This window comes from Phyllosticta capitalensis, assembly GCF_038381095.1.
Source record: "Phyllosticta capitalensis strain CBS 128856 chromosome Unknown BKA78scaffold_12, whole genome shotgun sequence".
Classification (NCBI taxonomy): domain Eukaryota; kingdom Fungi; phylum Ascomycota; class Dothideomycetes; order Botryosphaeriales; family Phyllostictaceae; genus Phyllosticta; species Phyllosticta capitalensis.
The window spans coordinates 553,828-580,868 of record NW_027117450.1 but is presented as its reverse complement, the minus strand read 5'-3'; the positions used below and the strand labels follow the sequence as shown (position 1 = coordinate 580,868).

At 55.8% G+C, this 27,041-nt stretch overlaps 8 protein-coding genes across 8 annotated transcripts; 3 read left to right on the top strand and 5 right to left on the bottom strand.

The window, feature by feature from the left end:
* Positions 1 to 1,724: 1,724 nt before the first annotated feature.
* Positions 1,725 to 8,799, bottom strand: BKA78DRAFT_326513 (RNA helicase BRR2, DEAD-box superfamily). Its single transcript, XM_066889442.1, has one exon. The coding sequence runs from the start codon at positions 8,573 to 8,575 to the stop codon at positions 1,916 to 1,918; it is 6,660 nt and encodes a 2,219-aa protein (XP_066739126.1). The 5' UTR covers positions 8,576 to 8,799; the 3' UTR covers positions 1,725 to 1,915.
* Positions 8,800 to 9,426: 627 nt separating this feature from the next.
* BKA78DRAFT_326511 (uncharacterized protein) lies at positions 9,427 to 10,007 on the bottom strand. Its single transcript, XM_066889441.1, has one exon. The coding sequence runs from the start codon at positions 9,891 to 9,893 to the stop codon at positions 9,627 to 9,629; it is 267 nt and encodes an 88-aa protein (XP_066739125.1). The 5' UTR covers positions 9,894 to 10,007; the 3' UTR covers positions 9,427 to 9,626.
* Positions 10,008 to 13,382: 3,375 nt separating this feature from the next.
* On the bottom strand, positions 13,383 to 15,887 carry BKA78DRAFT_258237 (oligosaccharyl transferase stt3 subunit; the record flags this gene model as incomplete). The annotated part of the gene is made up of 5 exons (XM_066885264.1): positions 13,383 to 13,653; positions 13,703 to 14,864; positions 14,916 to 15,509; positions 15,594 to 15,674; positions 15,731 to 15,887. 5 exons carry the CDS (start codon positions 15,885 to 15,887, stop codon positions 13,383 to 13,385), a joined length of 2,265 nt encoding a protein of 754 aa, XP_066739124.1.
* A 1,010-nt stretch (positions 15,888 to 16,897) lies between these two features.
* On the top strand, positions 16,898 to 17,821 carry BKA78DRAFT_50968 (uncharacterized protein). Its single transcript, XM_066893292.1, has one exon. It carries the CDS (start codon positions 17,017 to 17,019, stop codon positions 17,512 to 17,514), a length of 498 nt encoding a protein of 165 aa, XP_066739123.1. The 5' UTR covers positions 16,898 to 17,016; the 3' UTR covers positions 17,515 to 17,821.
* Positions 17,822 to 18,128: 307 nt separating this feature from the next.
* Positions 18,129 to 18,677, bottom strand: BKA78DRAFT_357070 (uncharacterized protein; the record flags this gene model as incomplete). Its single annotated transcript, XM_066892164.1, has 2 exons — positions 18,129 to 18,400; positions 18,449 to 18,677. The coding sequence occupies 2 exons, from the start codon at positions 18,675 to 18,677 to the stop codon at positions 18,129 to 18,131; spliced, it is 501 nt and encodes a 166-aa protein (XP_066739122.1).
* Positions 18,678 to 19,868: 1,191 nt separating this feature from the next.
* On the bottom strand, positions 19,869 to 21,989 carry BKA78DRAFT_326497 (U4/U6 small nuclear ribonucleoprotein Prp4). The gene is made up of 3 exons (XM_066889440.1): positions 21,759 to 21,989; positions 21,584 to 21,620; positions 19,869 to 21,532 (listed from the first exon to the last, which is right to left on the bottom strand). Exons 1-3 carry the CDS (start codon positions 21,804 to 21,806, stop codon positions 20,058 to 20,060), a joined length of 1,560 nt encoding a protein of 519 aa, XP_066739121.1. The 5' UTR covers positions 21,807 to 21,989; the 3' UTR covers positions 19,869 to 20,057.
* A 48-nt stretch (positions 21,990 to 22,037) lies between these two features.
* Positions 22,038 to 23,750, top strand: BKA78DRAFT_326494 (phosphatase 2C-like domain-containing protein). Its single transcript, XM_066889439.1, has 2 exons — positions 22,038 to 22,880; positions 22,934 to 23,750. Exons 1-2 carry the CDS (start codon positions 22,195 to 22,197, stop codon positions 23,502 to 23,504), a joined length of 1,257 nt encoding a protein of 418 aa, XP_066739120.1. The 5' UTR covers positions 22,038 to 22,194; the 3' UTR covers positions 23,505 to 23,750.
* Positions 23,751 to 24,110: 360 nt separating this feature from the next.
* On the top strand, positions 24,111 to 26,086 carry BKA78DRAFT_299919 (kinase-like domain-containing protein; the record flags this gene model as incomplete). The annotated part of the gene is made up of 2 exons (XM_066887128.1): positions 24,111 to 25,226; positions 25,277 to 26,086. 2 exons carry the CDS (start codon positions 24,111 to 24,113, stop codon positions 26,084 to 26,086), a joined length of 1,926 nt encoding a protein of 641 aa, XP_066739119.1.
* Positions 26,087 to 27,041: the final 955 nt, after the last annotated feature.

Here is a 27,041-nt window from a genome sequence, read left to right as displayed (position 1 = left end):
CGTAAGGCTACGTCATACCAGAAATGTATCGTGGTCCAGCGTTTTTGGGTGATGCTGAACTTGCAAAGTTAATCTGTGAAGTGTTAAGTGGCATAGCCGACCTCCAGACAGTAGTCACTGCTCCGATGTGTGGTCCCTGCGTGGGCCTCCTTGGTCAAGGAAGCGTGTCAGAGTTGCGAGGATGGCACCACTTCGAGGGCAGCTTTATAGCCTTTCCTTTCCACGCTTGGACCACGGGAGCAACGGTCGAATGAGTGCATGGTCAGCTGTCCCACTGACAATATAAAAGCCCTGGACAGCGCCCTCCATTTCCCCTGAACAAGCGCTCTTGATCACTCCACGACTCCTGGCACCAACGAAACTGCCTTGGAGGTTCGAGTTCCGACAACGATCTTTCAGGTCACTGCTCTGTCTTTCCTGAGCCGACAAACGAAAATAACAAGCTTCCTGGAGCCTTTGCTCTCTCTAGGGTCTGGCAAGCACAAGACATTTCGCTGCGGCTCAGCGTTTGCCAATGATAATGGTGGATACTTGGAAGGTATATGATGTGCATGAGAGATGAGAAACCCACAAATAGACCGTCGCGGGACAGCTCGTCATGGGAATCGGCTCCCAAAGTCACTGATGAGGTCCCGAATCTCCTCTTGATTTCAGGTAATTCTACAACTCTCTTGAGTAGAAAAAACTCGGTGTCCAGAGCAGAAGACGCGCCTTCGCCAGACTTTTATAGCTCCTCGGCTTCTCTTCGCGCTAACGTTCGAATCAGTCACAACCCCGGGTCGACACTGCCCGTTTGAGAAGTCCAGCTGACTGAGCGCACTGGGCAGCTGTGCTCACTCGCTCCTCCCGAATGCGGAAGGCCAACGGGTATAAAGCCAACGCCCTTCTCTTCGATCGACTGCTCATCAAGTGCGCCGGTCACCTCGGTCGTTTCGGGGAACGAGAGACAACACCCGTCACTGCCTTGGAGCAAATCGCAGCGATTGATGAACTGTGTGGTCGTCCCTCGTTCTTCTACTGGCCTCCGAACTTGGAGTCTGCGCCTGTCGTGCCCGGAACCCCTGACAAATTGAGTCGTCATTGTGTCTCAGCATTATCAAGTGATGGTGTTGTAGACCGCAACCGATGGCCTGGCAGCAGACACAGCTGGACCACCGAGAAAGTCGAACCGTGATTTCAGGGCGGGCAAAGCCTCCACCAGTGTTCTGAATCTGCAATGATGACATCATGAGTCCTCTGACTGTCTGGGGGTTGACGGCAGCAGACCCGCACATCGGCAGATATTTATATCTGACACTTCTGACGCACAGGCCCTTGTGAAGTACTCATGACCACGACCACGTGGTGAATCTCCCCCTATCTGCGCTCCAAACTGTCGATGGCACGTGGAGCTGTTGCCTGATGACTCCTTGTGTATCGGGAGAGTCGACGGGTATAAAGTCTCCGCCGATTTACCCACCTCGCCTCCTCTTCAATCTGTGTACGGAGTGCGTGTCTATGAGGCACAATGGATTTCCGAGTGCCGTACTGTGTGGTGGGTCCTGTGCGGCACATTCCCCATTCCACTTGTGCGTCGCCGCCACCAGACGCGCCTCGCGTCTGAGCTCACTATTTGCAGACAATGGTTTGTGCCGGATGGCTGTGATGCGCGTCTCCGTCAATTCGTCCTGTTGTGGTTATCTGCATAGGCCAAGACACAAGGCGATTGGGAGCTAGCACGTCCTATGATCAATCATGGGTCATCTGGTATGGAGAGATTCAATGCCTATCTACACAGTCAGAAAGAAAGAGAAGAGAAGGACCCGCCAAGCGCCCAAGTGCAAACGCCAAGGTCGAGCATGCCAACATCGCTCTCGACCTTATTCCCTTTTCTCATTACCAAGCCTACAAACGACGACGCTGCCCCGTCACCACTCTACTCTTCCTCTTCCTCCTCACTCTCCTCATCCTCATCCATGCCCTCAGCCGCCGAGACCTTGAACGTTGGCGCCTGATCGACGCCCATGTAGCTGTCACTCATGAGGAAGAGGGTCAACTCGTGCTCGCCCTCCTTGGGCACGACGTACTCGAGGCGCGTCTTGAGCTCGCGGCCCACGGTGACGCGCTTGATGGCGAGCAGGCTGCGCTCCTTCTCGTCGCCGACGACGAGCCACCAGTTCTCGCTCTTTTGCGCGGGGAAGAAGGGCGCGTGGACCTCGCCCTTGGGGTCGTCGTCGTCCTCCTCCATCTCGCGGGTGACGGTGACGGAAAGGTAGGCGGGCGCGCCCGCGACGATGGACTCGGGCTCCTCGACGACAAAGTCGATCGACAGGTCGGGGTAGTACTCGTTGACGAAGCGCGCGGCGTCGGCGAGCTGCGACTTTTCGAACGAGAGCGCCTTGACGAGCGGCCCGTTGCGCTCGTCGTCCGGGTCCATGGCCTCGATGAAGTCGGGGATGTCGCGGACGCCGAGCGCCGTCACCTTGGCCGCCAGCGCGTCGTCGACGTGCGGAATCTGCTTGAGCGGCGAGTCGCGGTCCCACATGGCTTGCACCACCATTTGGCTGATTTCCATGGCGTTCATGGCATTGAGGTGGCCTTCAGATGAGAGTACATCGACAGTTGCGCTGAGCAAGGGGAGAACCTTGCGCAGGATCGTCTCTTGGTCCTTGGACAAATCGATGGGAAGCTGCATGCGTGAAAAGTGGGCCTGGAGGAGGACAAACGCCTTGAAGTGCGGCGACTCCTCCGATCCTGTGGCCATCTTGACGGGAAGACGGTCATGGACGCGGCGCAGAACTGCGTCCTCGTGGCGCCGGATCTGGATGCTTTCGAATTCGGTTGCTGAGGTGATGATTTCGAGGATGCCCTTGAGCTTGGTGCGCGCATTCAGCGACAGCAGGAAGGTTTGCATCGTGATGAAGGAGATGTTGTAGTAAGCCGCAATCATGGCCGGGTTGAGCGGCGTGATGGAGTCGTCTTCCTCGTCAAGCTCGATAATCTTGGCGTCTACAAGGTCCTTGATTGTCGTCTCAACGAGCTCAGACAAGTGCGCGCTGAGCCCCTCGTGCGAGATGTCTGTCAGACCGTAGTAGCTTGGGTTGGCAAGCAGTCTCCGGTAGAAGTACGTGTAGGTAGACCAGTCAACAGCATCCTGGGTCGAAGTGATCATGCGAGTGCTAATCTCAGCGACAAAAGCGTCGTGCAGGTAGACCTGGAGGTGCGACTCGATCGGGAGCGCTTCGTTCAAGAACTTCTTGTAGTAGTCGCGCTTGACTGCGGGCAGCATCAGGACACCCTTGCTAATCTTCTCCTCGCCTGGTCTGCCGGCCTTGCCAAACATTTGCAGAATCTCGCTCAGGGGGTAGTCAATGTACCGGTGCTCCCTGCCCTCGAAGAATTGCGTATTCATGACAATGACGAGATGCGCGTTGACATTGATCTCCCAGCAGCAGTCTCGCGACACCAGGAGCACCTGAATCGCGCCGATACGGAAGAAGTGCTCGACCGCCTTCTTGTCAAACGAGCTGAGCGCCTCGTGGAAGTAGCCGATACCGTGAGACAGTGACTCGGCTAGCGCCGGTTCACTGATTCTCTCGAGAACAGGCTGCATCTCCTCAATGGGAGCATGCAAGAACCTGTCCTCATCATCATCCGCTACGCAATTTGCCAGCAGGTCCAGCGCCGTGTTCCTGACCTGCTTCCTGCTAGGCACGAAAATCATGGCAGGCTTGTCTGGCGAGAGCTGCAGCACAGACTGGTAGGCTGGCTTAGCCATTGCCAGCATGAGCGAGGGGAAGTGTGGGATGGTAAACGACTGAATGTGCAGCTCAAGCGGAACGGCGCGGACATGCGGGCTGAAGTTGAAAATGGTTTGCTTTGTTGCACCAATCCACTCTCCAATGTCACGGGCATTGGCGAGCGACACACTGAGACCTACGATACGCATCTCCGACTCGAGCTGGAGCGTCATGGCATGCATGCGGGACACGACAGTTTCATAAGTATGACCGCCTTGGCCTCCAATCATTTGCAAGTCGTCAGCAATGAGCAGCTTCACGCTTTGGACATTCTTGCGGCGCTGCCATTGCCGTGAAATGGCGTCCCACTGCGGAGGAGTAGCAAGGATCAAGTCGCCCTGCTCGAGAAGTCGAAGATCCGCCGTGGTCTCGCCAGTCAGCTTGACAATGTTCTTGCCACCTGCAACCTTTGCGAGGCGCTGTTGCCAATCCTTCAACTTGTTGTCGACGAGCTCTTGGAATGGTGCGAGGTAGACAGCCCGCCCCTCAGATTTGGACCAGTGACGCAGCAGAGCAAACTCGGCACAGACGGTTTTGCCCATGCCCGTCGCAGCTCCGATGAAGACGTTCTCGTCCATCTGGAATAGCGACGGGAAGGTTTGCGTCTGGACCTTGTTGAAGCGCTCCCAGTTGGGGTAGAGCTCCTGGAAGTCGGGTCTCTTGAGGGCTGCCACAGGTAGGGGCTGCATGTCCAACAACGGGGTAGGCTGCGGGAACTTTTCAGGGAGAATCAGCTTCTGGAAGCTGACGGCAATCTTGGTCTCCGAGTGCATCCACCTATCCGACACGACGCTGATGAAGTAGTGAGGTGGCATCGGCTCGGTAATGGGAACGGTGAATTCGACCAAGTGCTCGTTCATCTCCGACATGGCGTATTCGCGGCGAAGGAGAAATTGGTCGTGGAAGAGAATCTCCTCGCCGTCGCAGTCCTCGACAATGATCCAAAAGCTCTCGGCGCTTCCATGGAGAGTCTCGTCCCACACAAAGTTGGGAGTGATGGTCAATTCCATGCGAAGCATAGTGCGGGTCATGGGCTGGACGTGGGCCTGAATGTCGAGACGAGGGAACTTTTCAACAAGCCCGCAGACAGTCCGTCCAGCGCGGGGCAGGCCCATCATCTCTCCCATGCGCGGCGGGTCGAGGTCAAAGTAGCTGGACCAAGGGACATCGATACGCTCCGCTTTCTGAACAATGTCGCGAGGGCATTGGGGGAACTGACGCAGCGGAGACATGGTCGGCCACATGCGCTTCTCGGCCATTTTGCAGAGGTCGAGGGCGGTCTTTGCTACAGACGCCCAGTTCTTCTTCAAGCAAATCTCAAAGATGGCGCGCAGGATACGGCCAGCCGATTGCGTGACGTAGACCAAGTCCGCCATCAAGGCAAGACCCTCGAGCTTGAGACGCGAGATGTAGGCCTGGAGCAAGACGTTGATCTTCGCGTGCGGCTCCTCGATGCTCTCCTTGACGGGAATGGGGACACGACCCAGGAGCTTCGCCAGCTCAACCTTCTCGTCCTGACGAACCGGAATGTACTTGAACTCATCGCTGAGCGCAAAGACGCGGAAGAGTTCAATGGTCGAGATGTTGGGTTGGATGTGCAGATTGTAAGTGAGCATCGAGCTGTGCGTGATGTAGTAATGCGAGGCAATGCGACCAAGCTCGGTACTTTGCAGTCTGCCAGACTTCTTGTCGTATTTGATGAGGCTTGATTTTTCCAAAACAACAGCAGCGGAGTGAATCAGATCCACACGCTTCTGTTCGAGAGCCTCATCATCTTCGTACTCGGCGCCGACGCTGTACAAGCCAGGAGAGCGCAGCATGCGAACGTAGAGGTATGTGTAGCCGAGCCACTCGACGGCCTCATCGCGACTACGCACGTTGCCCAAGACGATTTCAGCATTGAGATTGTCGGACAGCCTGCTCATGAACTGTGACTCGATGGGGAGTTGCTGGTTCATGAGCGACAAGTAGTACTGCAATTCCGACTGCGTGGTGATGATGATACCTTCACCGTACGTGTCGTATTGAGGACGACCAGCACGACCAAGCATCTGGAGCACGTCCTGCGGGCTCAGCTCCACCCAGCTACCCTTTTCGGGGGAGTAGATCTGGGTACCCTTGATGATGACGGTGTGAGCGGGCAAGTTGACACCCCAGGCCAGTGTCGCTGTACAGACGAGGACACGGAGCGACCCATCGGCAAAGAGATCTTCGACCGATGTACGGTCAGCGCGGCTCATTCCAGCGTGGTGAATACCAAATCCGTAGGGCATGACATCCTTCAGATCGGCATTCTGCACTCCCTCGGCTTCTGTCCGCAGAATTTCCCTGCTGGCGGCGTCGCTTCGGATGATTTGGCCAATCGTCTCGAGTTCCAGCGCCTTGTCCCGGATGTACTTGGCCGTCTTGGCCGTCTCCTTTCTGGAGTGAACAAAAATCAACATCTGGTTGTCGTGCTGGCCAACCTGCTCCAAGACCTTGTTGTAGCAGACGTCGTTCATAATCTTGAGCTGCTTGATGGCCTTCTTGTCTGTCACGCCAATGAACTCTTGCTTGAGCGGACAAGGCCTGAAGCTACCGTCAAAGTGGAAGAGCCCCTTGATGGGATCAACACGCAGGAAGCTGGCGACGTCGCGGTAGTTGGGAAGCGTAGCACTGAGACCAATAATGCGGACAGGGTCACCAGTCTGCTCCACACGGCGGATGGTTCTGCTGACGATGCTCTCCAAAACGGGACCACGGTCGTCGTGCAGCAAATGGATTTCATCAATGCAAATCAGGCGGACCAGATTGGTGTAGCTCGTGTCCGTGGCCTTGCGAGTAATGACATCCCACTTCTCCGGCGTGGTAACAATGATTTGCGTGTCCGCGATTTGCTGCTTCGTGAGTTGACGGTCACCCGTCAGCTCAGAAACCTTGATACCGTACGGCTCGAGCCTCTTGCCAAAGTTGCCGACTTGCTCCTGCACCAGGGCCTTGAGGGGCGCAATGTAGATGATTTTGAATTCATCGAGATTGATCTCGCCTGTCTCGGGGTTCCTGTGCTTGCCGATTTCGCGGAGCATCGTCAACATTGCCACGTTTGTCTTACCAGAACCAGTCGGAGCGCAAATCAGCATGTTGCCATCGTCGTTAAAAGCAGTGGGGTAGCAGCGGGTCTGGATGCGATTCAGGCTCTTCGACGAGCCGAACCCTACTCTCGCCCACTCTGGCAAGTCGGAGACAGGCATGTCCGGAGGATCATTAGGGTCTCTCTTCGGCTTCGGGGCGGGGACATGAATTTCTTCGTATCCCTTGAAAGTACGCTTCGTCGATCCCTGAGGCAGCTTGACGTTCGGGTTCGTCATGAGGTGGTTGCCCTGGTCAAAAACAAGGTTTTCCAAGTTGATGAGACGCTTGGGCTGGAGCCCACCAACCAATCCTCTTTCGCCAGCATCAGTCATCTTGGTGTCCTCGGCCTTCGGAACATCAATGTTCATGAGATCCAGTTCCATTTTCTTCTTCGTCGGGGCGTCGGATGGCGCTTCTTCTCTCCTCAATTCGGTCAAGATGTTTTGGTGGCCGCTCATAATCATGTCCTTCTCGATGGCTTTTCGCTCCTTGGGGTCTTCCTCCTCCCTTCGCCACCTCGTGACCCAGACAATCTTGTCCCGGTTGTTGAGCAGCTTGGAAATTAGGTCGTGGTGGTCCCAGTCGAAAAGGTCCATAAGATGGTTTTCAATCTCACGAGGGTCTTCCTCGACCGTCCCATCCTCGAGCTCGCCTGCCAACAGTTGCAGTGCCTTCTGTGACTTTTCTTGCTGGATATGTGCGTCCTCGTATATGTGGCCGATTTGGCGTTGTAACCAGTAGGCGTCAATCTCGTACGCTGGAATAGACTGGACGTCCTTTTCACCCGCGTCCGCTGTAGCACCGTCAATAACCATGCCGTCCTCGTCAATCCTGCCCTCCTCTTCCTCAGGGACGATTCCTCCTGCAGCCGTCACGGCCTCTTCTGCGCCGTTTCGATCTGCAAACTCGCCATCTTCCTCATCCGAAGTTTCGTTTTCATCCCGGACCTCGTATGTTTGGCCAGCGTCCTCGTCGTCTTCTTCCTCGTCGAACACGACCGCGACACCCTGCCTGTCATCCAGCTCCGCGCCGGCAGCGTTTGCGCCACCATCAGCCATCTCTTCATCGTCGTCTTGCGCATCATAGTCTGTAATCTTTTTTCCCAGGTTGACCAGCTCGTTGAACTCCTTGCCCCCCATGCTGGTTCCCAAAATGTCATCAATCTCCTTCTTGCGGTCGAAATCCTTCAGATTCTCATCCTTCAGGTACTCCAGCACCGCATCAGCCGCACTCCTGACAACGTGGTTCGGCACATCGCCCAAATGCCTCCCCACAATCGTCGTGATGAGCTCGTACGTCGCCCGCGTAGCCGGCGTCCGGGGCCTGTATCTCAGATCCTCAACCAGCAAGTCTGCCTGGCTCAAGATTCCCGTACCACGCGTCTGGTTGCTCTCGCCTCCGCGCTTGCGCTTGCGCTCGCGCTCGAGCACGTCGGCGCCGGCGTTGATGCCACCGCGCTGCAGTCCCTCGAGGGCGTTCTTGGGCTTCTTCTTTTGCGTGGGCGCCGCGTCGCGCGCTACCCGGCCGCCCATTTCCTTGATGCTGATGCGCCCCGCCAGCGATTCGGGGTCGCCAGTGGCCTCGTCGCCGCGGCGCGACACAAAGCGACGGTCGGCCTGCAGCACCAAGTTGGACATGGCTGCATACTTGAACTGCGCCAAGTTGTTCTGCTTTTGGTCCGCCATGATGGGCTACTGGTAGGGGAGGTCGTTTCTAGATCGATGATGGACGGCGTGGCGATGAAGGCGTTGTAGATTTTCGACGGCGATTGGGGGGATTGGCGGATTAGGAGCGCGGTGAAGCTCTCATGGCCTCTTCACAGGCCCGGAGAATGCGGATTGAGAGACGGTCGCGGGTGAGAGGACGGACAGTGTGGAGAGAGGCGGAGAGGTGAGGTTTGATGATAGACGCGAAGACAGCTTGACGCGAAAATGCTGGAGCATCAACTCGCCGCCACACCGCCTCACCGCCTTCACTACTACTTGGCATGCAAGCTACGCCTTACCCTTTATGGATTAGCGTGTCAACCTCACCTCGTCGTCGCGACAGCTTGATCGCTCGATTTTTCTTCTCAAAGAGAAACTGAAAATGCACCGGGAGCATTCGTATCGTTCAGCCCAAGGACTTTGAGATGATTTGACCGCATGAGGCCAAATTTACCACGACGATGCCGACAATTCACAGCATGCATACAAGGAGCATTCAAACACCCAATGCGAGCACTTCGTCTTTTTATACATTTTTTTGGTATTTTCGCTATGACGTCCTATCCTACAGTCGCACCTTTTTTTCCTATATACCTGGGGAGTCATCAGCACCACCGACCTCGACTTCGTCATTTTCCAACCACCAACGGGCCCATTAATCGTTGACCCAGTTTCCCAAAGAAGCTCCCAACCAAAGAAATCTAGCGAATCAGAACCAATAGAGGAATCACCTATCCACGCCTATAACCACGCCTCTCTCTCTCCTCCATCCTCAACCTCGCCCTATCCATCTCTCCACCTGAGTAGCGCGTATCCTCAATCTCCCTGACGCGCGTAGGGTAGCCCATGGAGTCAACATCATCCACCTCGCGGACATCAACCAGATGGTACGAGCCACGGCTTCCAGCAATGCTACCGCCGACATTGGAGCTATGCTGGGTCCAGGGTCGGGAGGCGGGCGCGTGGTTATCAGCAGCAGGCTCGAAGAAAGCTTCGGATGGCACTTGGGTGATTCTGACGGGACCGGCTGTCATCGGGGCGCGCGGATCCACGACCAAAGCGGGGGGTTCGGGCTCGTCGACAATGCGACGATAGCCGCGGGCGGTGTAGGAAGTTGGCTCTGAGGACGGCATGGCGTGTCGGGGCGTTGCAGACCACTGGCGAGGCGCATCCATCCAGTAGTACTCTCGCATGCCCTCTGCAAATGGAACATCCTCGCTGAAATGACCATCGTATCCCCTGCGTCGGCGAGCTTGTTCGTCTGTAGGGCCAGGAGTGAATCGAACGCGGGTCTCATCGTAGTAGTTCATGCCTTCCTCCCGATGGCTTGAGTGGCGGGCCTGCATGTGCTTGCGCGGTGAGGTCGCTGGGCGGGAAGGGCGCGTTCCAGAGCGAAGGGTGCTTGTGCTCCTGGTTTCATGGTCCGCTTTGGGAGACTCAGGAGGGCTTGACGCTGGGTACGTGACCCACGAAGTGTGAGTGCGTGCAGCTTGCGAGCCGCGCCTCGATCGCGAGGTGTGCTGCGAAGCTTCAGTGCGAGCCTTGATGTGCGGCGGCGGGTCAGTCATCGAAAGCTTGCTCATGCCCGCAGATGGTGGAGACGGCGCACGAGTACGCTCCTTAGACTTGGATTTGGTGAAGATGCCGTGGCGGAACGCCTGAGGATGGCTCTTGAGTTTCTTCTCGGCATCAGTGACGTGACGCACTGTCGTCGGTTGCTTGGCCGGAGTGTCCGTAGAAGGTGGAAGCGAGCGACGACGAGCGCGATCCTGCCACTCTTGAACCCTTACAACAGTCCTACTCCTGGATCGCCGGTGGCGAGCCGGCATCGTCTCTTCAATGGTGATCTGGACGCGACTGTCAGACCTCGACCTTTGGCGACCTCGGCGGCCCTCTCTCTCCTTGACATTGATGTAGACGCGGCTGCCGGAGGTTTCCCTTTGACTGTCTCGGGCCTTGTGGCGCGGCCTACCACGCTCGCTCTCTTCAACAACAGGAACCACCTTGACTCTCTCCGTCTCCAAGACACCACCCCTCAGCTTCCTTCCAGGTCTTTCAATGACAACCCTCTCTTCATCGTCACTGGAATTGTCCTCTGTCTTGCATTTACCGCAAATTGCAGGGTCGATGCGTTGTCCAGGCTCGACGGGATGGTCATGGTGGTACTTTCTTGAACGAGGTTGCCGACAGACGGAACAGAAGTGGTAGGCTTCGTAGGCATGGCCGTGTCGAGATGAAGCCTGTCGAGAGGAACGATGGCTGGCACCAATTGCTGGCGACTCCTTGGTATGGGTGATCTTGAATTCCTCTTGAACATCGCCACGAGCCGATCTGGAGCGGGAGGGTGATGGTGATCGGAGGATTGGAATGGGAAGAGCGTAGCCTCTGGTCGGCACGGATGCTCCACGAGGCTCGTAGGAATAGACATCTCCCATCATCAATGGACCTGAGTAGTATCCGGCTCTGCGGGGAGGCAGGATTTCGTCGGGAGACTCTACCTCATACGGCGAAAGGGGGGGAGGAGCCATGGTTGCAGATTGGTCGTCTTGATATACGGGTGTTGGTGAGCTGGAAAACGTATTATAGAGTCGTCGTCCTAGGTCGAGCTTGGGTAGCTTGATCTTTCCGTAGCGAAAGGGGTTGGACTTCTGCGCAGAATCAGGCCTTGCTCCCGGTGGCGGATAAGTCGTCGCTTGCTCCGGTTGGTCGACCTTCAAATTCTGCTTTTTCGTCTTACGACGAAGTCTCCTCTCCTCTGCGCGAGCGATCTCGGGTGAAGGCGAGCGACGGAATTCCACTTTTCGCTCAAACCTGCTGGCACGAACTGTTGTGTCCCTAGCGGTGATCTCAGGTGTTCGCTCAACCTTGCTGGCACGAACTGTCGTTGTGTCCCTAGCGGTGACCTCGGGTGAAGGCGAGCGACTGTATGCAGAGAGGGCAAAATGGACTTTCTTGGGCCGCTTTGGGCCAACCACGGGTGAGGGCTCTGGAAACTTCTTCAGGGAAGCTCGCAACTGCGGCAACTCTGGCGGCGGAGGGGGAGGAGAGGAAGACGATGAAGTCGACGAAGGAGAAGGTTGAGGCGGTGGCGGCGACAAAGTAGTCGGAGCGGGAATCAGAGGATAAGGGACGTAGATGGAAGCTCTTTGTCAACAATGCAATCAGTGTCTGTCTTACAAGCAAACGTCTCGCATGCGATGCAATGCACTGCGAAAGACAGAGCGGAAACTTACCGGTCAGGAGGCACAGCGTAGAAATGGGCCGGTCTTTCCACAGGACTCTGGAATGTCTCCAATTGTTGGTTGCTAGGTGTTGTGATTGGCGCATCAATTCTCACTGTGGTGGACCAGGCCTTGGGCGACTCAGGGCTGGTCGTGCTTTTCGGATGAAAAGGAATCGTGTGATTGGAGCTTGCCATGGCTTTTGTGCACGTGCTGGCCTCGGCGCCTGGAAATGGAAAGGGCTGGTGGTGGCCGCCGAATTGGGAGTGGTTGTGCGCGATGATGTCGCCGCGCGGTGTTGTTTGGTGTTGGTGGAAACTCGTGGAGCGAGATGATGTCGTCGCGACATCGTTGCGTGACGGGTGCCTTCTCTTTCAGTGCAGCAGAGCTACAAGCTCTAAGGTGAAAACGTGCACATAGGGAGTTATCAGGAATCACTAGAATATAGGTCACTACTAAAAACTCATTGCGCGAGATGATATCGTCGCGATGTCGTTGCGCGGGTGCCTTCTCTTTCAGTGCAGCAGAGCTACGAGCTCCAAGGTAGAAACGTGCACATGGGGAGGTATCGGAAATCACTAGAATATAGGGCATTACCGAAACTCGTGGCGCGAGATCATGGCGTCTCGATGCTATTACGTGACGGGTGCCTTCTCTTTCAGTGCAGCAGAGCCACGAGTTCTCAGGTAGAAGCGTGCGCATAGGAAGTTATCGTGTACATGACAACACCTTTGGCACAAGAGATAGAAACGGGTAGAAGCGTGCGCATAGGGAGTGATCGTGGACCGCTACGGTTCCTTTACCGAAAGAGACAGGAGAGACGGGACTGTGGATACTACGAATATCTTGATTTCGAGGGGATGCCCACAAGGAGGTATCGTGTGCAGCTGCAATGCCTTCACAAGAGAGCTGAGGCGGCACAGGCACGATCCGGAGAGCCATCGTGTACGGATACTACGAAAATCTTGAAGTGTATACATAACAGCACAACTCTTCCATCGCGAAAGTCAATGGTGACCAGACTCAAGATACTCGAAAAACTTGGAAAAGTCGTTGTGAAAGAACGATGCATCAAAATTTAACACTTGCAGACTTGGCGAAGAAATTGGGGAACAGGATCCACAGCTCCGGCTAAAGTCTTCTAGTAGAAGGGGCGTCTATAAAGAGGTGTCGTAGACTGTTGTAATGCCTTCGCCAGAGAGCAGACAGCACGAGCTATCTATCGTGGTCAGCAGATCCAGCAGCCGGATTGTAAGGTCTTGTTGAGGCGTTTTTCGTCCAATAAGTTGGGTCACTCTTACAAAGAAAGACAACAGCGCAAATTTTGAACAATGGCGTAAATACGCGGACACTCCGTCTTCACAAGCATAGAGACAAAGCCAAATGAGACCAGACAAACCAAGACAACAAAACAAGACTGGGCAGCCCAAAGGCTATTGACATAAGATCGGCTTCATTTGATTTTAGTTGCCCGCTGAACGGGGCTTCTTTTTTTCAGACTGTACATTCTAGACTGATGCAAAAAATTTTGATGCAGGCAATTATTTTGCAAGAAAATCAAAACACTACTCGACCCGAAGGGTCTTTGGACCCTTCTTCTTCGCAGTCCTCTTCTTCTTGTTGCCCTTGTCGAATGCCATGGCCGCCGCGTGATCTCTTCCGAGGTTGTCCAAGTCCTTGACCTTGTAAATGCGGATGATCCAATTCTCGCTGGTGAAAGCCTCCTCGACCGTGCTAAGTTGGGGTCCCTCGGCCGGAAGGCGGGAGCCACGGACACGGTCGGTAGCCTGGCCAGAGGGGAAGAGGGAGTTGTAGTTGTAGTAAGACATCTTGTACCTGTTGCTTTGTTAGCAATCGTCACCAGATTCGGGGCGGGAAAACTTACATCAAGCTGTTCCTCATGGTAGGGGTAGCTTGGTCATCAACACGGTACTCGCCCCTGGGGGTGAAGAAGTCGCGCTCCTTGACCTCATCGGGCCAGATGCCCTCGGCGATCCTGACCATCCACAGGAACTTGTTGATATCGTCGCCGGAGTAACCAAGCAGACCTCCAAAGACGACGAGGACATAGTCAACCTCGTGTTGGCGCATGATCGGGTAGCTGACCTCCTCGCGAGAGCTCATAGCCTTGCCCACCGTGGCGATGTGCGTGTTGTTCCAGGTGTTGTTGTCGACCAAGGTGGGCCTGTCAGCCATGCCACCAATCTGGTATCCGTAGTCCCACCACGACATGATCTTGGCGTTATCGGGAGTGTTTTGGCGAAGCCAGTAGTAGGCCTCGCGGTAGTCATCAATGATGTGTTGGCTGCCGTCAGGAAGTCTGCTAGCCAAAACAACCGAAGGCGACGAGTACGCGTTGGAAGTGACCCATGTGCAGTGCATGACGAAGAGCAGGAGGTAGATCGTGGTGGAAGCAACGACCGTAAGCTTCGAAGCATACGAGTAGATACCGACGACTGGACTACGGGTGGAGCGGAGAGATGCTGGCAAGAAGCTAGAGGCAATCTCTTCCGTAGTGTGGCCATTCTCCTTGTTGCTAGTCTTCGTGGACGGCTTGGGGCTGTCCACAACAAGGTAGGCGTCCAAGATGTGCGAAAGAGCCATGGCCGAGGCGACGCAAACAATCGGAGTCAAAGTCAACATCAGACGGACCATGACGCCAGCAAAGTAGCTAGACAAGACGGCGTAGATGACGACAAAGACTTGCTCGTCGGTGAGCTTGCGGTAGCACATGTACACTCCCGCGGGGAAGAGCCAGATGAGCAGGTTGAGATCGAAAAAGAAGGCAGGCCAGGCGGTAGGTTGGTGCTCAGAGACAGACGCGATGATGGGGATGTGAATCTTGGCGTATCCAGTGTCCCAGAGAGAGTAGAAGCGGCCAGTCCAGGGAGCAATGACACCGGAGAAGGTGAGCAGAACAAGGCCTCCAAAACCAACGACGAAGATGGAAAGGACCAAAGCCCGCAGCAAGGTCTGGAACTGCTTGCTGGGGAGCTGGGCCCTCACGTACTCGGTGAATCCCACAATCTGCAGCAATCCAAAGACACCTGCAGTTCAACGTCAGTAAACGATGTGGAAGTAGGCCGGAAAGATCATACCAAGGGCAGACATGTGCTCGCTGGACCTGATGGGCAAGAATCCAACAAACGGAATCTGCATGCTAGCCAACGTTCCCAGGGCATACCAAGTGGTGTAGCTGACGTAGAGACGCGGGCTGTATCTTCCCATGCAGATGAGGACGAAGGCGTGCAGAGGAATCAAGTTGGTGATGAAGACGTATCCACCCCATGCGGACACCATGTAGCCGTAGAAGAGGGCGCACAAAGCACCCCACAGCGCAGAGCCATTCTTGAGAGCCTTGATCCAGAGGAAGAAGGTGAACACCAGCAGGAAGATGGCGATGGCTTCGTTGTCGTAGCTTCCAGCGACGGAGCGCGAAATGTAGCCGGGGGTGATGCCCATGAAGGCGGCGGCCAGCAGTCCAGCAGAAGGAGACTCGGACATTTCCGAAGTCAAGAGGTATGTGGAAAACGCCGTGAGGCCTGAGAAGGCCGGCGCAAGGAGCACACAGATGTTGCGAATGTCAACGGGGATGGTGAGGAAGCGGAGAATATGGTAGATGACGCCACTGGTGACCATGAGGCCTGGGTACAGCGTACCACCAGTAACTCTTCCCAGAGGATGCCATGTTCCTGATGGAAAGCCGAATCAGCAATTGACTCGAAATTGTGACGTGGAGATGGTTGGAAGGGGTGGTGGTCGGGCAGGACGCGTACTGTCGTCGAACCAATCCCAAAACTTGTAGAAACCGTGCTGGACGAGATACTTTGTCGCGCGAAAGTTGAACCAGGGGTCGACTATCGGAGATGTCAGCAGAGGCCTAGAGAAGCTAGAGAAGCAGTGTTGAGCTTACATTCGTGAATGATGCTCTCGAAGCGGATTACACTGAACAGCCGACTAGCTACCGCAGCAGCAGCAATTGTGACGAGAATAATGATGCGGAGCATGCCGCGGGTATTTCTACCCGTGACGCCCTGCAGAAAAGCGCTCTTGTCCGCGGCGTCAGCCATGGTAGAGCAATTGCAGAGGAGGATGCAGCTGGACAGGTGGTTGTGGTGTTGGCCAGCTTGCCCTGACAGTGAAGCCGCGTAACCGGGAGGAAGCCACCTGGAGCTTTGGACAGGGCCCGCGCCAAGACATTCGGCCACCGCCCGCCGACAATCGACTTGGGGATGATGCACCACAACGTCTGCAAAGAAACTATCTTTTGGGACGATTTATTTTGGTCGCAGAATTCGGCCCGCTCCGTTTCGAAAGTGTGCACTTTTCATGTGGCGTCAAGTTTCCCGCATCAGGATTCATCGTCTTGGCGGCTAACAAAAAGTTGAACATTATTGCCGGGTGAACAAGTACATAGAATATCCAGTCGTGAAGAGTACCCCAAAGAAGAAATTCATGGCTCCCGCAGCAGTCTGAGAAAGAAAATTGGGTTGCGCATAACGCCCACTACCACCACTCCGAGCATCTCAGCATCGGCTTCGCTTCCAGGAATAATCAGCACCGCATGTGCTACTTCTCCTTCTCTATACCCAAGCCAGAAATTGTACCGGGTGTCGGGTATCATCGTAGTGTCAGTTCAGGTCAAGGAGACGGCCCTTTTGACGTCGTAATCTCGGGCGTGAGTTGCGTGTATTTGGGGATTGGCCGACATGGCCGTGGATCGATTGCGGCACAGGGCGCTTAACAGCATTCCTCGGCGCACTGGGAGTCGCGTTAGCTGTGGCTCGTTTGAAACTGGAGGGCGTTGGCCTCGGCTCACCTCGCAGCATTCTGCGCAACACTCGCAGCCTTCTTCGCAGACGAAGCAGCAGCAAAGAACTGCAAGACAGGTACCAAGGCAGCCACGGTCCTTCTTCTCCTTCACAATGACCTGCTGGGGAGGGCCCTGCTGGTATTGCATCTATTCGGTTCTGGTCAGCGACGGCGCATAGGGCCAGGGGTAATGGGCGACGTACAGGCTGCTGAGGGTAGCCGCCGTAGGGAGGTTGTTGACCATAGCCCTGCTGGGGAGGGCCGTAGCTGTTGGAATCGTCAGCCTTGTTTGCGCGCGCAGTAGGCCGTTGCCAAGAGGAGCGGTGCTCACCTCTGCGGCGGGTACTGAGGACCACCCTGGTAGTAACCTTGGTTGGACATTTTGCGATGTATGCGAGACTGTCGAGTCAATGGCGACGATCAGCAGATGCGCAAGTGAGGATGCGAGAGCAGCGTAGACTCACAGTCGGTGGTGAGGAGAGGGATGTGGAGGTTGGTTTTGGTGGCGGCGAGGAGAAGACGGGACGCGGAGTTGCGGGAGACAGGCAGAGAGGGTCAGGTTGTGAGATTGCAAGGGAACCGGGACGGGGCTGCGGTTTTGTACCACTGGACGGCTTGTCAAAGCACCTCCGGCTGGCCGCCGGCGCACATCACAAGCGCTGCTCGTCGCCCCCACTCGACACCTTTTTCGCGTCCATCTCACCTCCACTACTCTGTCACTGCTCAGCTCAGCCACCATTCGCCGCGCAACAGCACCAATACTACACAAATCCTCGCATCACCGTCTCTGCTGAGCCTCAAGACAATCGCAAGGCTGAAGATGCCTCTTGGTCCACCTCGCTCGGATACGATACCGCAGCCGCATTTCGCACCGGCTCATCTTAATGCAGCGCTCAGTCCCACTCTTACCTCGTCGCCTGGCCGGTGCATATGCTAGCACACCTCACAAGCAGCGGCACTGCGAAACCCACGGCGTCTATCACATTGTCGGATTCTTGAGCTTCCAGTCGAGTTTATGCAGTGGTGCGGCCGTGGCGTTGCGAGCCGCGCCAGGCAGCTGACCGGGTCGACTCCGACTCCCGAGCCCTCACAGCCTGGGCAGAGGAGCTGCATTGCTGCCCTTTTGGGTTTAGCTTTCCGCGACGGGGCAGGTCATGGCGACATGATTATTCCATTCTGCATGAGGCGCTCCCAGAAGCTTCCTGCAAAACGCTGCTACATTTCATACGACGACCTCTTTGGGCCGCTATCCAAAGTCTCATTTCCTTTTCTGCGCTTTATACGACAGCCCTCTGCCCACGACTTAAGTCATTTCGTTCATGGTGCATCCCTCTGCAGATCCGACGTCTGTCGCTCACCACGTGGAGTCCCGCGACTGATCGGCGCTCAAAGACATGCGTGCGTCTCGCCAAAGACGACGTGACTGCACCTGGCAATCTTCAAGAAACACACCCTGTCCGCCCTGAAGATCACATCCACCAGAAAACGACCGCTGCCATCTAGCACAGGACAAACCCGTTGGACGCAGCGCCCTTGCGCGTCACGATCCCGCAGTAATATCCCACAGGATGGCTATCGTACGAAATGTCGCCGCTCCGGTAGAAGAACACCACGCGCTCATCACCCGCATTCGTGTCGTTGGGTCCGCCATTGTACGCAAGGCCGTTGGCGAGAGGAAAGTCGTAGCGCATGTTATTGGCCGGACAATAACTTGTAGGCACAATCGTCTGGCTCGCAGCGCTGCTGTTGAACGTCTGCGGAAATTGGCCCACTGGAGAAGCGTAAGTTGCCAGACATGATCCAGGAGTGATTGACTTACTGCCGCGTGTCTGGTCCGCGACAAGCAGGTTGATGCCATACTGCACCGCGAGGTAGATTTCGTGGCCCGAGTAGCTCTTGTCGCCGCACTTGAACATCCCATCCGGATCCGGGCCGTACTCGAGATGGACAGGCGTCGCAGGCGGATCGCCTCGCCGCGCGAGTCTTGCCAGTGGAATGGCACTGACGGATCCGAGGAGAAAGACGAGTAGCAAAGTGACGACCACCATTTTGAAAACGAAGACGAGTTGGAATAACTCGTGGATTACTGGCGTTGGCTCACTGGATGAAGCGACAGTTGGAAGGCAGGTGGCATACGGTCGACATATATCTTGCGTCTGCTTCGACCTACACCACCTGCGTCCAGTTCTACAACAAACCGGCTTTGGAAGCGCATCCTCCTCGTCCTCCTTGTCCACACCTCTCGCGACTTCTAGCCTCTTTTCAGTATCCTCCCAGGCCACTTGCTGCATCGCGCGGTGGTGCAATGTGGTTGAAAGGAGCAAGTGTTGCACGAGCGACACTCCAACAAAGGACAGACCAACCCGGAAACAATCGGCCATGGTGGTGCAACACAGGTCCATGACGTATCAGCGGTCGACACAACCAGGTAGGTGGGCAGTCGGTAAACTGACAGTGTATCTGTGCAGCTTCATAGCCAGGTAGCTACGTTGCCTCGTGTGGGACTGCCCAGTATTGCAGTAGACAACTACGCTACTCCAACAGCTGTGACTGCCTCGGATGCAACGAGCAATTCAGAAGCTGGATCTGGAGCCAGACGGCGTCACGCACAGTATGTGACTACACGGTAGGCCGGTGGCAGACAGTCGGTTGGGAAGCCCTCCCTGATTGAGAATCGTGAGCTACACCGCAACAACCTGCAGAAGGCACCTAGCTCTAGTTCAGTGTCCTGTACACCCACATACACACAAATACTGCCTGTACAGGACACGCTCATCATGCCAATCGAGTCTTTGGACACAATCATGCCTGTTCCCACCATCGTGACATCAACACTCCGCCCATCCAAAAGCCGGGACACTCCGCAACGCCAGGTAGCTTTCCAGCCCTACCCACAACGCGCAATGAAGCTTTTTTTTGGCAGGTGCTTGGCTTTATGCCGCGCGGGTCAACGGTTTTCTCCCTAGCAGCCGGCGCGCCGGCAGGCGCTGCGGAAAATGCTTGAATTTGTGTCAAGCGTGGGTGCAGCCGGGCATAATGGTCCGCTGCTCCGGCGGCATCCGTGTCGCGATCTGCGGCTTTGCGCGGCTCGGCTCGACTTGCCGCGGGCGGGATTTGGATTGGCCCACGACCTATCTAATGCCTAAAACGAGGGGAGGCTTTGGGTGGATTGAGGTTGCTGTTGTTGCTTTCAATGTCAATTGGCTATAGAGGCAGCGGCGTGGGGATTGTGCAAGCACGCTCTTTGGAATTGAGACTCGGCCAGTGCGATTCGTTGGAAAGGGTATCACTTTTTTTGATTTCGGTTCTACTCCAGACGCCCTGCTCCGGCCTGCAATCCATCGGGAGCGAAGCGTTTGCCGTGTTGCCTACATCACGCCTAAACCGCTAACACCGACCTCCGTCTCCCCAGAGCAGACGGGCTCCCCTCAAATGCCCTCGCCATCGTCCCTCGCCCACAGCTTGACAGTCCTGTCGTGGCCGGAACTGCAAATCCACTTTGCATCCGCGCTGATGTCGACGCTCAGCACGTTGCCCGAGTGGCCCTTGAGCGGCTTGCAGACCGCCCAGTCGTCCGCGCTGAAGATGTTGACGCTCTTGTCGAAGCCGCAGCTGACGAAGAACGTGCCCGCCTTCTTGGGGACCACGGCGCCGCTGTCGGCGTCTGTGGCGGGCATGGAGCCCGTGGCCGGCCCGTCGATGCCCTTGAACCAGCGCAGGTCCGTCACGCCGCCGCGGTTGGCTCCAATGTTGCCCATCTCGCGCACGGCGCGGACGTCCCAGCACTTGGCGAAGCCGTCCGCGGAGCCGGATAGGACGCGGTAGCCGTCGGCGCCCCAGTCGAGGCCGTAGATGGGCGCAATGTGGCCGTCCAGGAGCATGACCATGCGGCCGGTGCGCAGGTCCCAGATGCGGCCGATGCTGTCGAGACCGGCGCTGGCTACGAGAGAGCCGTCGGTGTTGAAGCTCACCGTGTAGACTTCGCGCGAGTGGCCTTCTTGCAGGAGTAGCTCGGTTGTTGTGTTCACGTCCCACAGCCGCCACGTCGTGTCGAAGGATGCTGATGCCAGATATTTGCCTGAGGGATGGAACTCTGTTCGGCACACGCGGCCGGTGTGGCCGGACAGGGTCGATATTGGAGTGTCTTGTTCCAGATTCCAGAGGTGAATTTGGCCTTCGCCGCCGCCAGAAGCTAGGTTGACCGAGGACGTGGAGACGTTGCCTTCGGGGAGAGTCGCACCAGGAAACCAGGTAATGCCACCGATGCGGTCGGTGTGTCCTCTAAGCACGCCTTTCTCTTCCAAGTTGGGAACATCCAACAGCCTAATGCCACCGCCCCAGTTACCTGCCGCAATCATCTGACCGTTTGGCGCAAACCGCGCGATGCTGACAGGCCTGTCGCCGGCAATTTGAGATCCATAGAGGTCGAAGCCGGAAAGTTTCTCCTTGATGGCCTTGCGGTGCTTGACGTGCGTGCGCAGTGGTATACTGCTCTCCATCTTCTGATACGCGACGCGATTTTGTGCGCGGGGCAATGAGTACCGTGCTATGTCTTTTCGTGCAGCAAGAAGCTCATCCAATCCCTCAGTGTAGAATTCCTCGTTCTCTCCGCCGGCGTCGTCCTCCGCCGCATCTTGCATTGGCAAATCGCCCTCGCCATCTCCCAATTCGGCTTGGACAGTGAGCAGCTCTCGTAGACGATCTCTCCTATCTGCTGGTCCTTCTCCAAACAGAGTGATGGGCTCGCCGAGTTCTCGCAGACGTAGCCGTACTTTTGTGTCATCCGTGGGGACTGCGATTGTTGCTGCCAGGCGTTTGCGTTCGAATTGCGCGAGGATGGCCGAGGCTTTTTCAGATGGCACGCCGGTCGCACCAGAGGGCATGGCATAGTCGCGATCGATTGCTGCGCGAGAATGTCAGCGCGGTAAAGATACAGCGGTTGAAGAGCACTTACGAATGTTGGTCAAATCGATGCCACCCATGTTGGTGTCCTGTCGGGCAACTGACATCAGCTCCTTGTCAAGACGGGCGTTTGTTGCAACTATTGCAGAGCTGCGCCTTCTAGAGGTAGACATATGTGTAAACACCGTGTGGTCGCAGGCAAACGCTGGACGTGTTTGATAGCTTACCTCGTCGTGGTCCTCCTCCACGTAGGCCTGGCGCGCTGGGTGCATCATCTTGGCGAAAGTGACCAGCTTCAGGTGCTAGCTGGAAAGCAACGAAAGATCAGATGAAAGGGGAAAAGAGTGTGGGATGGCCAGGACTGTAGCAAGTCCAAAAGCTTCAAGGTGACCGTGTTGGAGGTGGACGCGGAACGGCGCGCCTGGCGGCGGAATTATGAGACAAGCTTTTTTCCTAAGTCCGCTCCGCGCCGCTCGGGTTGGGAGGAGCGGAACTAACCGTTTTGACATCACAGCCTTCGTCCAAGACGTCGTTGTTTGTCGTTTCATCTGCTTGAATATTCTATTATTTTCTCCATCTTTGCCCTCTTCACCAGCTCCATCCATCCTTCGTGCATATCCCGCCATTGGCTGTAATGCGCGCTGCCTAGACGGTCCGTCGCTCATGCGTGCGACTACCCGCCTGCTCGTCTCACTCGTCGTCCTCCTCATAGCCATGAGCTTCGCCGGACACCAGCTCCCGCGCAAGCTCGCTGCCTCTGCTAGAGCAGGTCTCTGCAGCCGCTCGCCGTGGCTATGTTCAGCGATACCAAGCCTGCCCATCGGCGTCGACCCACAATACCTGCCTAAAAGCATCGCCGGCGTTTCCTTTCAACGACTGTTCGGCTCGACCACACGGAACCCATCCCAAGACTCCAAATTTACCTATCGCATATCCGCTTCGTACACGGCCAAGGGCGTGCGATACAGCCCGGAGCGCAACTTGTTCAACCACAACCCCTTCGTGCGGCTGACTGGCAAGGGAGGAAAGCGGCGACCATTGAGCGGCCAAGATGCCTTCTTTGTCAATCAAATCGGAGACACTGGCGCTGTTGCCTTTGGAGTGGCTGACGGCGTGGGGGGATGGGTCGAGTCTGGCGTCGATCCCGCCGACTTCGCCCACGGCCTGTGCGATTACATGGCCGTTGCTGCCAATGGCTACCCAGAGGGCTTCGCCGACGGTCCCCTGCATCCCAAGGACTTGCTTCAAATAGGATACAATAATGTCATGAAGGACGACTCCATCCTCGGGGGAGGAAGCACGGCCTGCATAGCTGCCGCAGAGGAAGATGGCACGGTTGAAGTCGCCAAGTGAGCAACGCGATAGGTAATGGCTCGATGCTGTTTGGCTGACTTGATTGCAGTTTGGGTGACTCGGGATTCATCCACCTTGGGCTCAATGCCGTCCGCTACTTCAGCCCTCCTCAGACGCATGCGTTTAATACCCCGTACCAAATGTCCAAGATTCCCAAGGTCATGCTGGAGCAAATGAAGCTGTTTGGCGGCTCCACAGCACATGCCGAGACGCCCAAGGACTCTGCCGTCACACAACACAAGGTGAAGCATGGAGACGTCTTGGTATTTGCAACGGATGGAGTATGGGACAACCTGAGTCCGCAAGATGTCTTGTCCATCATCGCCAGGAACATGACCACGTTGGGCGGATGGTCGGATACTCAGAGCGAGCTCATCGTCAACCCGGACATTCGCGCTCTCACCGAAAAAGGAGGAATAGGAAAATCGGAGAACAACACTCTCCAGGCACTCCTCGCCATCGCTGTAACGGGGGCAGCCAAAGAAGCCAGTCTCAACTCTCGTCGGGATGGGCCTTTTGCCAAGGAAGTACAAAAATACTACCCGGGAGAAAACTGGCACGGAGGAAAGCCAGACGACATTTGCGTGGTAGTCGCAGTTGCGGTCGACCAATCTCAATGAGCATTTTTGTTTTGTATTTCAACCAGGGAATGGCAATACTAGCGGGGATGGCTGGAGGACCGTCTGTCTTCGGTTGGAATATTGGCGTTTACAAGAGGCTTCATGACATGTGGCATGTACCACTACTGTAGAGGCATCAGTGTGTACCGGTATATCGGCGTATGGCTGCATTAGACGTAGTCCTCGCGCTTGCCTTTTTGTCAACGAAAAATACAAATTTTTCTGCGCTGTTGATAATTGATTGACTAGAATATGAAATCCTCTGATAAGTCTCCCGGATATGGATAGATTCCATGACCTCATGCTGCTCTAGAGCGGTGTGCCGGCAAGTGGGACCAAAAAGCGTCATCACGTGTTTTGTCTGTGTTGTTGGTTGTGGTTGCCCCGGCAGCGGACCGACCGGCGACGCTCACGTAAATCTCGCGAAGCGCCGCTTCGGACAAGACATCAACCCAACGCGACGACATCCAACGACAGCCCATCCCCCCGTTCAGCCTCCCAGCATCCCCTATGGAAAGGTAGCACACAATCTCGACATTCGCTACAATCGGTCCACCGGTCTCGTACATCCGCATACATAATCTGGCCATAGCCCACGACCACGCCATGGCCGCCGCATCTCCGACTCCTCTAGCATCGTACAGTAACGGTGGGCGCATATCGCGCCAGAGCTCAATGCACAGCTCGCTACACCAAAGTAGGCGCGAGTCGCCCATGTCACTCCTAGGACAATCCCATGGCTTTACCGCGAATGCCCCAATGATGCAGCGCATCGACATTGGCGACAGCTCGGATGAAGACGAAATCGAAGCGCCCATGAAGCTGAACCCCTATACCCGCGCACTCCTTGGCCAGGATGGACCGAGTTCGCCCGATCGTCAAGCAAGAGGGCCTCCGAAGCTCCGCATATCCCGGAATTCTCTGGGACACACATCGGATACGCCGATGCAAGATAGCATTACGCCGGCGCCATCGCTGCGGATCAAACGAGTTCCATTGCGCGGCGCACCAATGCGCAGGCTGAGGCGAACGCCGCAAGGAGACGATGATCAGCAGCAACCGTCCATCATCGACGACAACATGTCGATGCAGCAAGCGGGCAGTCCGCATGCCCGCAGTCCCCCGAGGGCTGGGAGTCCCCGAATTGTCCGGATTACTAGTCCCTCGCAAGATCAAGAAAACATCAACGCTGCACATGCAAAAGCAGAGTCTGTCATGAGAGTCAATTCATCATCGTCCAAGGTGGACTCAATGATGAAAGATGCGAGTCTAAAGGACTCGGTAATGAAGTCCGATAGGAGTTCAAGGCCATCGTCAAATCACGACCACAAACCTGCACCCTTGGCTCCCGTCAGCGTTAATACACCACTTCGCCCCGCGCCACCTCCGCCGCCAAAAATGTCAGTTTTGGAGACGGCAACTTCGGCAGCTGGAGCCTCGACGGTCAAGCAAAAGAAGAGGCGAAGGGCATTTATGGTCAATGGCAAGCCGTATCAGGAGATTGGTAGAATCGGAAAAGGAGGAAGTTCAGATGTTTACCGAGTAATGGCTGAAAACGGAAAGCTTTTTGCACTGAAAAGAGTAAAGCTCGAGGACGCGGACGAAAATGCAGTCCGAGGATACAAGGGCGAAATCGACCTGTTGAGAAAACTCGAGGGCGTCGAAAGGGTTGTCAGGTTGTTTGATTGGGAGGTTGATGAGGAGAAGCAGATACTGAGTGTGGTAAGTGAGGTTTCCATGTTTCCAAGACAGCGGCAGCTGATGTGTCGCAGCTCATGGACATTGGTGAATCCGACTTGGCCAGGATATTGCGCATGAAGATCGACCCCGAAGACGCCCGCCTGGACCTATCTTTCACTCGATATTATTGGAAGGAGATGCTCGAATGCGTGGCATCAGTACACGAACACGACATTGTCCACTCTGATCTCAAACCCGCAAATTTCTTGCTTATTCAAGGCCGGCTGAAGCTCATTGACTTTGGCATTGCCAACGCCATTGACATTGAGCATACGGTCAACGTCCACCGCGATTCCCACGTCGGCACGCCGAACTACATGTCTCCCGAATCGCTCCAAGACGCCAATGCGGGCGCTCGCCATGGTCCTCACGGCGACTCGTCCCTCGGCCGTTGCATGAAGCTCGGCAAGCCGAGCGACGTGTGGAGTTTGGGCTGCATCCTGTACCAAATGGTATACGGCCGTCCGCCTTTTGCACACATTGCCAACCAAATCCACCGCGTCATGGCCATCGTGAACCCCAACGTCGGCATCGAATTCCCATCGCACGGCCTTGGCGACGTACGAATTCCCGTCGGGCTCAGGCGCACGCTCAAGCGCTGCCTCCTGCGGGACCCGTCGCGCCGCCCCACCATCCCCGAGATGCTCAGCGAGCGCGACGAGTTTCTGTACCCCGACGCCGGCGACGACTTGAAGATCCCCGAGGCGCTGCTCGGCCAAATCATCCAGCGCGTCGCCGACCGCTTCCGCGACCAGTCGCGGCCCATGCCGTCCGAAGACGAGATTCGCCAGTATCCGTCGAGTTTCTACGCCAAGATTCGCGACTTGATGGATGAGGTGTAGGCATGGGGCTGGACGAGGAAGCGGGAAACACAGAAAAGCTTTTTGTTTGAGAGGCGACGCCCATTGCATATCCTTTCCTCCACTCCCCCTTTTCACTTCGACTACACCCTTCGCCAGGCGGTTTTGAAGGCCTCGTGGAAAACTTTTGGATGAGCAAGGCGCCCGGGCGTTTGGTTTTTTGGGTTCTTTGTACTTGAAGGTTTGAAGCTCACACGTGCCTGTCATTTGACGGCACTCTCGATCGACACTAGTTTCGTTTGTCTAAGCGGTTTTTTGCCCCCATTCATCATGATGGTGTTGTTGTTGCTGTGTTGGTAGTTTCGCCATGGGCTCCGTCCAGTCACCCAGCGCATCGTTGGTCTTCGGTGGTAGTGACGGCGCTTTCATATTCGTGGCCCAGGCAGGAAAAAGTTGGCTGTGCTTGGCGCGCTTTTCTTCTTCTACTACTGCTGCTACTGCTACTGCTCCGCTCATCTTCGCTTCTCTTCTGCCTATTCATGGCGACCTTGTATAGCTTCTTTGGCACCACCTACTTTATACCCTTTCTTTCTTTTTTCCTCCACAACGCTGCGCTAGCAGCAGCTGCTGTTGCTGTTGCGCGGGCTAGCTAGCGAGCAAAACAAACTCTTATCATCGCCCTAACGGTTGACCAAAGACGTGATGAATCGCGGAATAGCAGATTCGAGACATCATCGTGCGTTTTACGCATCTCCGCTGTCTCTTGTCGCCAAAGAGACGGGAGACAGCGTGACTGGTACTAGGTAGGCCAGGTACATACGTTGCTCCAAGAATGGCGACGTCATCCCGTTGCGCTCGCTCTTTTGGCTGCTGGCCCCCTGCTTTGCTTCTTTGTTGATTGGGCGAGGAAGGAGGGAAGGAAGGAGATAAGTTGTTCGGCGAGCACTCGAGCGTGTCTTCCTTAGGTACCTACCCTACCGTCTGGTTAGGAGGCAGG

Excerpts from the sequence above, each read along its gene's own strand:
- BKA78DRAFT_326513 (XM_066889442.1), bottom strand. The coding sequence starts at position 8,575 with ATGGCGGACCAAAAGCAGAACAACTTGGCGCAGTTCAAGTATGCAGCC.
- BKA78DRAFT_326511 (XM_066889441.1), bottom strand. The coding sequence starts at position 9,893 with ATGAGACCCGCGTTCGATTCACTCCTGGCCCTACAGACGAACAAGCTC.
- BKA78DRAFT_50968 (XM_066893292.1), top strand. The coding sequence starts at position 17,017 with ATGTATGCGAGACTGTCGAGTCAATGGCGACGATCAGCAGATGCGCAA.
- BKA78DRAFT_326497 (XM_066889440.1), bottom strand. The coding sequence starts at position 21,806 with ATGATGCACCCAGCGCGCCAGGCCTACGTGGAGGAGGACCACGACGAG. Across the intron at positions 21,621-21,758 it reads TGGAGGAGGACCACGACGAG|GACACCAACATGGGTGGCAT; the intron begins GTAAGCTATCAA and ends GTTGCCCGACAG. Across the intron at positions 21,533-21,583 it reads CATCGATTTGACCAACATTC|CAATCGATCGCGACTATGCC; the intron begins GTAAGTGCTCTT and ends ATTCTCGCGCAG.
- BKA78DRAFT_326494 (XM_066889439.1), top strand. The coding sequence starts at position 22,195 with ATGCGTGCGACTACCCGCCTGCTCGTCTCACTCGTCGTCCTCCTCATA. Across the intron at positions 22,881-22,933 it reads GGCACGGTTGAAGTCGCCAA|TTTGGGTGACTCGGGATTCA; the intron begins GTGAGCAACGCG and ends ACTTGATTGCAG.